Genomic DNA, 12136 nt, shown 5'->3' on the forward strand with positions numbered 1-12136 from the left:
TGGAAAATAAATGATGTTTAAGGTAAGGACATAAGACTTGGTTAAGTGGAATTTTGACGCAAGACAGAATGTGATTATTTGTCAAATGTCTTTTACACGCTGCATAAAAAGGTCAGAAGTGGCGAGACTGAATGGCTCAATGGTTACGGTGCGTGCCAAATGGCTTAAAAGGCTTTTTACAGCTGAGTATCCAGATCAACTGGCAGACAACAAGATATTTACAGCAGGTCATTCTGTTGCTCCCTATCCCAACGTTTCCTGTATGTACTGGGCCTAAGCAAACAAAAGCAATGCCAAAAGCAAACCTTTAAAAAGTTAAAATGGAGGTGATTTAATAATACTTCCCAAAAATGGAAAACTAAAGACACACGGATAAAGGTACAACTTGCATTTGTAGTTGTTAGAAATAAGACTTTTTCCACCTACAACATTTTTGTGGGGGAAAGTTGGTTTTGATTTGATTCTACTGGGAACTGATTATGCTCTGGCATAATTTTTTTTTACAGGTTAATGGCTGTGATTGGTTGGAGGACCATCAAATTGAATCCCATAATGAAATCCCAAATGACCAGATTCATATTCTGATAAGATTTTAGTCCGGCTAGTCCATGCTAGGGCTGACTACAAGATGAAGAAATAAAGCGTTTTGTAAAAACAAAGTAAAGGTCATCTTGGATTAAATGAAGTTTCCTCAGAACTTAAAATCTCATCTCTCAATTTTATTTATCATTTGCCAGAGAATCCCAACATTATGTACCCTGCATTCATCGCAAATTTGAATCACTGTGGTAGCTGAATTATTTACAAATAGCAATAAGAGGTAGTTTTGGCATTTACGACAAAGGCCAGAGTCTAAATAATGCATTGTAAAGCCTCATTTGAATGGAATTAGCATCACGGGGGGGCTGCTGAATTAAATATTCACTGTGCTGCGCTGCACCATACTCGTTCTCTCTGTCAATTTTTAACAGACCGAAATATTTTTATATAATTCAGAGTGACGTCATGAGGACACACCGTAGTTCTCTCGGATGTCCACAGAGAATACATGTCCAGAAATTTAATATTAAAAAGTACCATATGATGGGCTTTTATGAAATGTCTTCTGTCCTCTTGTTTATTCCTGAATAAACCAATAAGATTGTGTTTACATTTAAAGCCCAATTTCACACTGAGCTTAATAAAATGAAGAAAAAAACGTAAAAGAACAACCAGATCTTCTTGTGGGACAAAATCTAGATTCACAAAATACAATAACGACGACTGGCTTATTAAAGACGATGTCCTGCTGTTGTATATGCTGGCTCACCGTCATGGCATACTGGGAAACGTAATGCAACCGAGTCATCATCAAAGATATTCATTTGGACTTCATTTTTCAAAGTGTACGCTGTGAAAAAGAACTGTTGCAGCTGTGTGGGGTGAAAGTGATCATGTGCTCTGGAGGGGATTCAAACACTGAACAGGACAGGCTATTAAATTCACCACTTGACTTTTCCCCTTTTTACCACTGCCTAACATTTGAAATACAATATAAATTCATGAGGTAGCCATGTTCTGAGTAGTGAGCGTGTGATTGAGAGTTTTGGACCTTGACTGTAAGGACAGCCTTTTGTGTTTACACTAAAAATCTGGAATCATCGTGAATTGGATGTCTGTGGTGACAGTCCCAGAAAAAAAAGTATGTTAAATTACTGTTAATTTAATCTTAATAAACAAATAACTGGATATAAAAGCAAATCTAGCTGAATCTGATGGGTTTAGGGATGGCTGATATACAAACCTAACGTTCCCACTACTGCAGATTCACAGCAAAAACATTTAAAACAAAGGCTGACTTTCATCATGAAGTAGTCACATAAATGCAGTGAGCTTTGTTCCATTATTCTATCGCAGAGAATAATGGAACAAGAGGGAGCAGCCGCAGTGAGCTGCAGCCGATGGGCTGCACACATCCAAGTTCTTTTCACTTTTCTCGTTTGATTGCAGCATGACACCAGCATGACACCAGATCACGGTTGTAAAATTAAAAGTCTTTACCTGATTTTGTTATTTAAAAGGACAGGGGGTTTGTTTGGCTGCTCTCAGAATTTTGTGACCTGTAGTATTAAACTGCACTTGCCATAACCACCAGTAACTACAGGCGTCGCCAAATCAGTAAAAAAAATAAAAATAAAAAATATTCTTTTGCATATATTAAAACGCCGTTGTGAAAACTCACCCTCACCCAAAATTCAACAAAAGCCACAAATCTCATGGGGTTGTAATCACAAGTCTCTAATCTCTGTCAAAAACTCTGTCAGTCCCCTGCAGATATATTATGGTAATCCGTGCAGTGGTAGACTGACAGTGTAATACCACTACAGAGTGTTTTTATTAAGCATCCCCAGTGTGTGGATTGTTGCATCGGCCAGAGAGCTGCCTGCATGCATTCTGCAGAGATACTTGAGTGGCGTCTGTTTCCTTTGTCTGTGTGATACCTTTTTCTGCTCCAGCCTCATCCCTCTTCTCTATCAGCAGGTAGCGAGGACTCTCAGGGAGGAAGGGCAGCACGCACAGCTGCAAAACAGCCGGCACCGCCAAGAAGGAAAAGAGGTAGATCCATCTGGATTCCTGCAGCCGAAACAACGGGAAAAAAAAGAACTATATTAAAGCTTTAGACACGGAAGATGCTGCTATATAATGCTCCACCGAATTAGTCGATTCACAGATTTCTTTTATTAAGAATTCTGTTGAAAATGTTGAAATTTTAACATTTTCTGCAACCTTGTTTGGTTTTCCTTGTTTCTTGATTTTATTTTTGTAAAATTCTTGTTTGGTGTTGCTTGTCTTTCTTTTAATTCCTGTGTTTTCCCTCTTTGATTATTGGATCGGTTTCTCCTGGTGTGCTCCACCCTCATTAGTTTCACCTGTGTCTCGCCAACCCCTCTGCCCCTGCGTGTATATATAGTCCTGCCTTTCCCTTTGCTCTCTGTCAGGTCGTCTGTGAAGTCACCCCTGTGTATGTTACCTTGTGTTCCTGGGTTGTCTTGCTTTTGGATTACACCTGTTATTGGATCCGTGTGTTTGGATTTTACCTGCTTCACAAGTGCAGCGCCTTTTGTTCCTGACTTCTGTACTTTATTTTGTTTTCTGCTACTGCCTCCCTTTGTGTCCTGCATTTGGGTCCTACCTTGCCGCTCATCACCCATTCAGCATGACGATTTTATGTATTTGCAACTATTGTTGTGGAAAATGGAAATGCACTCGAACAGGAATGGGGAGGCTTATTATGGTTATACAATAATGCATTTCCTCAGGCACATCGGTACTATAAGTAGAAAGAAAATGCCTGTATGGACTGAATGTCCACGGTTGTAATTGTGTGTGTAGAGCTCTTAAGCCGGTGTTAAAAGGAGTGAATCCAAACCCAGAATTTGCGAATGTCAGGCAGCTGAGAAAAGTTTAACATCCGAGCCGACTGGATAATAACACAAGGACATCACAGACAGAAATCAATTTGTTACAAACAACTTTATTCTTTTTCAGTTTTTTTATAACATGCCTCCCAGAGAGATGCTTTTAGTCGTCTATGATGTCTAAATTCTATTGCCAAGTGGTTCTTCACAAACTGCCTTGGAGGGTAAATATTTATCATTGTCTGGTAGATTTATGGAAGATGGAATTCAGCAAGTGTCTTTTAGGGGAATAGCTTTTCAAATCATGCCCAACAACAGCAAAGAGCACCTTGTACAATGTAGGTTACCAGACGATTGTTTGAAAATGTCACAGTATCCTCAGAGATGCTAGTGCACTGAACATTTTACTGATTGAAAAGTATTCCTTGAATTCATCACAGCTAGGCAACGAACAGTGTGGTCACCAGTGCCCTCTGGACTTGCTGTTAAAAATAAGAGCAGAGCGAGGACCAGTCTATTTATGAAGGACGAGGTTATTGACCTGTCACCACACACATCACTAACGCATCACACACCGCTGGACACTGCAAGACCCCGGGAACACTGTGTGCACGCTAAACATCAACCGTGCCATCTATCTGCAGAGCTATGCTTGATCTCACTGAAGCAAGTGGGAGCTGAATATTTGTGGTTATGCAGAGACTTGGAAAGAGGTGCCCTTTGGACAGAAAATGTCGGCCCTCAACTCACAAGCAGAATGTTGTGGATATCCCTTGCTAACCTTTCATAGGTGAAGAAAAACTGTCAGAGTGTAAAACTTTTGTAATGAAATCAGTTTTTTCTTAATGCCTTCAATTTATTCGGCAGAAAGCTGCTAATTATTCCACATTCACAAGTTAGACTTCCACCAAAATGTCATCAGACAGGAGGAAAGTAATAATTACACTGAATCCAATAGTGGAGTTTAGCTTGTTAAAATTAAAGATTAAGAATTTCAAATGAATTTGTGAGTAGGGGTTTTCCAGCAGCTACTGCTGAGCATCGTACATGGGTTATTGGTTTGCTATTGACAAGAATTTAATTAAATGTATTTATTCATAAAATCTGAGCTCAAGATCAGCTGTTTAATACTGAGCAGGTTGTGCAGAGTGCGTTGTTTTGCTGAAAACAGCCGTGTCGTGCTGCAGCTAAAGGAAAAGGCTTTGTGAGCGCAACACAAATAAAATAATAATAAGCAGAAAATCAACTTAAGTTATTGCTCATTTCCACTCACCAGTAGCAAACGCCAACAACTCCAAAAGTCATAAAGCTTTGAACAACAAGTACGTCTACTCCCAGGCAGTTCATCAGTATCACTATTGGCTAAATATACAAACCATCAGCTATTTGCATTAAACAAATCAAACAAGAACAATTAAAATAGCTCAATACAACTAATATTACAAGTGGTTTCTTCAAATTCAACACAAAATCCCACTTTAAATGACTACTGCAGTCAAAAAAGGCCCTCTGAATAGAATTCCTTATAAGAGCACACTTTTGCAAATCAGGTGTGGTCTCAAGCACACATGATGCAACCAATAAATGGCTTCATCAGTTGCATTAGGTGTGCTTCAGACAGAACACCTCAAATACCTGGACTATTGACAGTGACATTTGATTGCATGTTAAAAACATGGCTAAGTCAAGAGAATTGTCCAAAAAGGTCAGAGAAGAGATCCTTGCTTTGCACAAACAAGGAATATGAAACAAAAAGCTAGAAAAGGTACTGAATGTTCCTAGAGATACAGTTGGAAGCACAGTTCACAAGTTTAAAGTTAACAGTGGCTACACTTCCTGGCAGAAAAAGAAAGCTGTCAACGGCTGCCAGCAGATTCCTGAGGAGGCAAGTGGTCAAAAACCCTCGACTGACTGCAAAAGACCTACAGCAAGACTTAATGAGAGCAGGCACTGAGGTTTCAGTTACAGTAAGGTGCATACTAAACGATGAAGGGCTTCATGCCCAAACTCCAAGGCGTACACCACTATTAACCCAAAAGCACAAGAAAAGTTAGCCCCAATTTGCTCAGAACTATATAAATAAGCCAACAAGGTTTTTGGGATTCTGTTCTGTGGAAAGATGAAACAAAACTGGAACTTTTTGGGCCTATGGATCTGAACAATATGTCTGGAGGAGGAAGAACGCAGCATACGTTGAAAAAGAAACACAGTATGGTGCTAAATCAAAGCATCAACCCCAGCTGGAATGCAGCCATGGGCAAATCCTCAAAAACATCTAATGAGAGAGACCCATGTTCACTTCTTCTTCCTCAACTCTTACTGCAGAATTGGTACAATCCATTGTTTTGTACAAGATGTGTAGTACTAAGTTCATTGGTTGAATTAAAGAAAATAAAGCATCATTACACCACTAGTGCTGATGCTACCAAAACCCAAGAATGAGCCCCCAGAACCACTGCTAGGCAAATGAGTGGAAGAAACATTGTTAACTCCCCACCTGATAGACCACACTGATTGTAAGAATGGACTGAAACTCTACTACAGGTGACTCATCCGTCAGCTACCCAACAGGGCCGTTGCCAGTTATCTGCTATATGTCCAAGTAATATGAGGACAATTCTCCACATTGAACCCTTGGACAGACTATGAAGAAAAACTGTCTCTGAAAAATTCTCTTCATTATCTTGAAGAATTTGAGTCTGTCTATCACAACAAGTATTAATCTCAGCCCCCATTCAAAATAGGGAAAGGACCCAAATCTTGGCCTGAATACTGTACATTACTGCCATTGGTCTTCCTCATGCCTGGGATGTAGTGTACTGATAATATCAATATCCTTTAGAAATGTGAAAAAAAAATGTCAACTGAATGGGGTTAATCTAAAAATCGCTGGGTCCAGACTACTTGGTGTCGACCTACATGTCTCCCTTGAGATGTACCCAAAAAAGAATGTATGGATATGCCTGTATCTCTCTATCTTCCCCTGACCCTCTGGTCCACGTCCCACAGAGCATTCAGAGGGTTTGTCTGCTCCCAGTCAAGACGCTACAACCCTCCATTCCAACTAACCAAGCACTACCAACTTCATCACAGTTGAAACGGTTAAAGCTCCTGTGCACATAAGTCATCCCCAGAGATGATAAGGAACCCTTGCCACATATCGTGCTTACCTTTTTTTTTTTTTGACTGTATATAAATATGGATAATGCGCCCCCACTTCCTTGCATTGGCCAAACTGACGCTATTTTCTCTGGGATACGGGCGGGGATGGCTGTCTGCCATCTTGCGAGTTTGGATCAGAATCTGTGCAGTACAGTCTGAGAGGGGAGCCAAGCATAGCCAAGTTATCAATGACCTGCTCACACTTCCACCAGACTCACTTGCATTTTTGTTTAATTAATAATGTGCTTTGCTCTAACCCCACCAGTTACAAGGAAATGTTGGATTACACACTGTACTTATTTTTTATTTGTTTTTTCAACTCTCACAGCCTTACGGGACCCATGATGGAGAAGCCGGCATGGCAACTCGTAGTCATCATGATGTCACATCCTGTTTCTCAAGCGTCAAATAACTAACAAAAACTAAACTTGTCCGAACAATGGACACTTGGATATGCATCAATATTATATTAACAAACTAAAATGTCAGAAACCATCCTTGAAAAAAATGTATATGACATGTATTTTAGTGTTTTATTTTGGCCCAAGTTCCCATCCACTAACATGGAGGGGGGTGGAGGTTATGATCTATACTGCAGCCAGTCACCAGGGGGAGCTCTACTTGCTTTGGCTTCACTTTTGAGGAGCAGTTCAATTGGCCAACTTTTTACAGTCTATGGTTTGTACGGTCATCTGCTCCAGGTATTCGATGCCTACAAAAACAGCTATGGAACACACTGCCTAGAGATATCAGGGAGATCAGATTGTGACATTGTTCGAAGTGATAAATCTAAAATATCCAACAAAGGTTCAAAAAAGGGAACTGGACTTGTTGGATATACCATGACCTGGATGACTGAGAACCTTCACAAAGATAAATCTAAAAAAAACATCTCTTCACTTTAGCTAGCTGATTACGACATTTCATCCTTGTTATTGCAGTAAGTTAACTGAGTAAAAATTGTGTTGCCATTTTATCAGTCTCATCCCAAGATAAACATATATAGTTTTTTATTATTATTATTCCAGCAAAAACTGCATTTAATAGAGTTAGAAGAATCCCAAGACTTAAAAAATATATTGCCATATTCTGGGGAGAGAGATTAGTGCCACTTTTTGTGGAACCATATCTGTGTCTCCATTACCCTGTAATGAGTAAAATATTTCCCAATGTTGTATCACTAAGTCACTCACTCTCATAAATAAGGGGTCTTGACTTCTGCAAGTCTGAGAAATATTTGCATGTAACATTCGCTGAAAGTGAGAAGCCAGAGAATGAGGTGAAACTAGGGTGACCGAGTGAGTGAATCATTACTTTGTTATCTCGCATAGGACATAATTAGGTTTCTCATGATGGCTTTTTCGAAGATATTTCTTGGAATACGGAAAAAATATAAGACATATGCCTTTTTGTCTCTTACTGATAAGACAAGATTGTCAGTCACAGTTCTAACAGTCCAAGTCTTCCCATTGAACCTGTGCACAAAGTCGGGTTGTGGGCTGTGTCAGTGTCCCCTCAAACCAGATGATTAGAGACGAGAGAGGCAGATTAGATTAAGCCTGCAGCCTGCTCCGACAGACAAAGAATCTACACTGCAGGTATTGGTTTCAGTGGTCTGTACGGCAAACCTCTCACTGAAACTCAGTGTTTCAGTAATCTTCTGGTAAGATCCAATACAAGCTGCTGCTGCTGCTGGCTAATCTCACAAACTGTATTCTAATAAGCATGTCTCAAAAAGGAAGAAATTTAACCCAATAATATGATGGCACCACCTGCTTCCCTGCTCCCTACTCATTTAAAATGTCCTTTCTTACATGTTTCTGCACTCGCTCCTGAACACACATAATACTGATTATATTGATGTTTTCCACCTCACTGACTTGTTTTGCGGTATAATCTCATTTAAAAGAGTCTTATTTTTCATCTCCAACCAACTGCATGATTTTCTTTCTCCTTTGTCTGAACCATGAGCCACTACACATCACAATGCAACATTCATATACAAGGCCCGATACGCCTACTCATACAATGCTTAACAATCAGGTTGGACTGTGCCTATTAGGGATATACATAGAAATATACAGTTGACTTGGCAACTGCAAGGCAAATGAAGAACAATAATTTGTGGGTTCAGTATACAAGGGATGGCAGCTTGTGAAGCACACACATGTACTTCCCTGCTGTCACAGTCACACACACACACAAGTCTCAGCAGTGGTGTCTACCAATTGTCGTCTTTAACTGAAGCAAGCCAGCCTCTCAACGGGCTCCAACTCCCAACTCAGAAAGCCCAGCACTGAATGATAGCTGCTTTCAGTGAACTAACCAAGGCAGACAAAGGGATTGTTGCTGTATTCCTAGAGGCATGTAGTTTTCCCTTTCAATTATTTGCTGTAAGAATGCAGAAGTCGGAGGCTGTAAATTGTCAGTGAGTCACTGCAAGTCCAAATGTGAGAGGAATGACACAGAGGAGACAGTATAGTTCATGAAGCTCAGGCTGCTGTAGCAGAAGAGCCACCGTAAGATCGCAGCGGGGGTAGCTGTAAACAGGTGTCTTCTCAGATTGAGATAATGGAAATGTCAGGTGGGCCACTACTGTGATGTATCCAATTATATGACCTAACATTGTCTGGTCTGTCCTAATTACTTTACCTAACAGTCCATTGAGAAATTAATCTGCTCTATAACAATCTTTTTTCCTGCAACAGTAAATTGCAAATATTTACTTTCACAGCAGGAGGTCTGTCACTCACTATTAACTGGCTTAAGATGAACACATGGCTTACAGTGTGCATTACAAAAAGAACCCTGGACCTCAATGGATGTTTATGAACACAAATGTTTTCCTTTTCCGGGGGAGCAATTAAGTAACAAGTAAATGAGAACATTTTATCAACTCCCTGTTGATTTGAAATGTAAAAGCATAAATTGGCAGCCGCACAGAGACATTACATAGCAATGATGTTGCCTCCTTTAAATTAAGTTGCTATAATGCTTGTATGTTTCTAGCCCCATTAATCCACTCATAAATGAGCAGATAAACATTTCACTGGAGGTACTGAGTGTCTGTGAAGACGAAAAACACAACACCTTCTCAGCACTGAATTCTCACATAGGCTACTGACAGCCTGGTTGGTAAAAACCTCACATCACCGGCGGCCTTAGGAATATTATGTGGACATCTGCCAGGATCTGGAGAAAAGCCCATCATCCCTGTGCCTGTAGCTGTTTGTGATGAATGTCACCTTCTCAGTAAGCCTATTTTCCTGATGGCCGGACGGAAGAGCAAATTGACAGTTGGTTCCTTGCAGGTGTGCGCTGTCCCATTCATAAAATATTAAAGCAGCACTCCTGATAGTTCGACGAGCTGGGAATACACTGGGATTCAAACCTCACAAGAAGGGCTAATATGGAGTGTTAATTAACTGAAAGGGCTTTTGACCTCTGAGTACAGGTTTGATTGCTGTTTATCTCAAGTAATTCAGATGCATAAATAGTGAAAAACTGAAGGTCAATATCATTCTCATACATGTCCATTAGCTTAGCATTAAGGCTGGAAACAAAGAGACACAGCTTAACAGACTCTGTCCAAAGGTAACAAAATGTGCCAACCAGCAGCCTCACAACAAACATGTTTCTGGTTTATTTGATCCATACAAAAAAATTAAAAATGCATAGTGCTAAGGCAACATGACCTTCAGTAAAAACACAAGAGACGAGACTACTTGTTTAATCATGACTCTAATGTTCAATCCAACAGGCTTTGGGTTGTTTACTCAATAGGTTATGTATCATATAGACATCGAACTCTAACATGCCCAGTTTAGCTGGCTGTTGGTGACCTTAGCTTAAGCATGAAGACTGAAAGCAGGGGGAAAGATCAGCCTCTCTCTCATCTCTGTCTAAAGGTAACAAAATCTGTCAATCAACAGCCTCAAAAGCTCATAAATGAACGCTTTTGATGTTGCAATGAATGATGCAATGAATGCCTGCTTTGTTTGATCCAAAAACATATACAAAAAGACCTAAGACAATATGACCTCCGATAAAACCTTGAGTGGCAAGGCTACTTGTTTATTTGGGTATCTAGTGTTTGTGACAATCTAATCTAACAGGTGATGGGTTGTCAGTCTGCCTATTTAGAAGGTGAAGAGTATCCACTGTGCTGTTTGGTATCATGATGTGTACCACACTGAACATGGACCACAGAAAGCTAAGGAGAGAGCTATCTCAGGAGATTAGAGAGAAAATTATAGACAAGCATGTCAAAGGTAAAGGCTATAAGACCATCAGCTCCATGTTCACAGGTGCAAAATGAAGCATGGAGGATGCTTGGTTATGTTCTCGGGCTGCGTTGCTGCATCTGGAAAATGGGGTTTTGAATCTGTGCAGGGTATACTAAAATATCACGAGTATCAAGGCATTCTGGAACGAAATGTGCTGCCCAGTGTCAGAGAGCTTGGTCTCAGTTGTAGGTCATGGGTCCTCGAACAGGATAATGACCCAAAAGAAACAGCTAAGAACACCAAATGGCTGAGACCAAAACACTGACCTTCCATGAGCCTGGATCTAAATTATACTGAACATCTGTGGATAAAGCTACAGGAGAAGGCACCAACAATTCTGTGTAAAGTGTTTGTGCTGCCTGTAGACTTTGAGTTTAGCGCAGCATGTAAATCAAACCGACTTGTCTTCTTTACCCAATCGGCATTGCATAGGCTATGCAGTAGTTACTTTTGCAATTTCTCCAAAGATAAACAAACATGAAAGAAATGTTGCAGGAGCCAATAGGTACTGTATGCCTAACAAATCTCAAAAGCAGGTTACACAGAACTGTGCATCAGGCAAGCTGACAGGTTGATCCAAATCTTGTGAGGATGTGGGTTCAAAACAGAGACGACAATTAGCATAGATTGACATATTAAAAAAAAAGAAAAACTCGTTGGGGTTAAATGTATCCGAGTAACGTCTGTAGAAGTATAACTGCAGCCTTCGACTGATATTGAGTCATGAATGATAAATATTACTCCTATGGCACTGGTTGCTTCTTGACAATGAATGAATGGATGTGTACAATAGAATACTCAAGATGGACACAATGCCTCTTAGCCATTTGGAACAGTAAATTACCCCAATGTCAGACACTCAGTGTTTTAGGGCTTAATACGCAATGCAATTGAGTGACATTCCTCAAATTTAACAGTCAGTCAACCCTACAGAGTGTTCTCATTAAGTCCACTGAATCTAACCTTAGCTTCGTTCAGCATGCTGATGGTTTCAGAGTCTCATGGGCACTCAGTGACAGGCTGGCTAAAAGATTGTTCCTGCAGTAATGCCCAAATAAACATGCTTCTCTGCTGGGAGAAGGTCAGTGGCTAAGCATGAAGGTTAGATTAATTATCATTTGTCAAACCTTATCACCATTTTGCACTCCACAACAAGTGACATGTCAGATCAGAAGCCCCCAGTGGAACAAAGCCTGCCTGGGTCTCGTAACCAAAGGCCAGCACAGAGCATGGTAGAGGACTTATCATCATATATGTCACATTTTGTATGTCTGTGAGGCTCTTGTAAAA

General features: G+C 40.3%; 1 protein-coding gene across 1 annotated transcript in view; it reads right to left on the reverse strand.

Moving 5' to 3' along the window:
- The window catches only part of slc2a9l2 (solute carrier family 2 member 9, like 2), a 93413-nt gene that overhangs the window by 55811 nt on the left and 25466 nt on the right, over window positions 1–12136 (reverse strand). Inside the window, exon 6 of the mRNA XM_084543317.1 lies at window positions 2481–2613. Coding sequence (XP_084399443.1) covers window positions 2481–2613 — 133 coding nt within the window. The remainder of the gene's footprint in view (window positions 1–2480; window positions 2614–12136) is intronic.

This window comes from Chelon labrosus (genome assembly GCF_963514085.1).
Source record: "Chelon labrosus genome assembly, chromosome: 4".
NCBI lineage: Eukaryota > Metazoa > Chordata > Actinopteri > Mugiliformes > Mugilidae > Chelon > Chelon labrosus.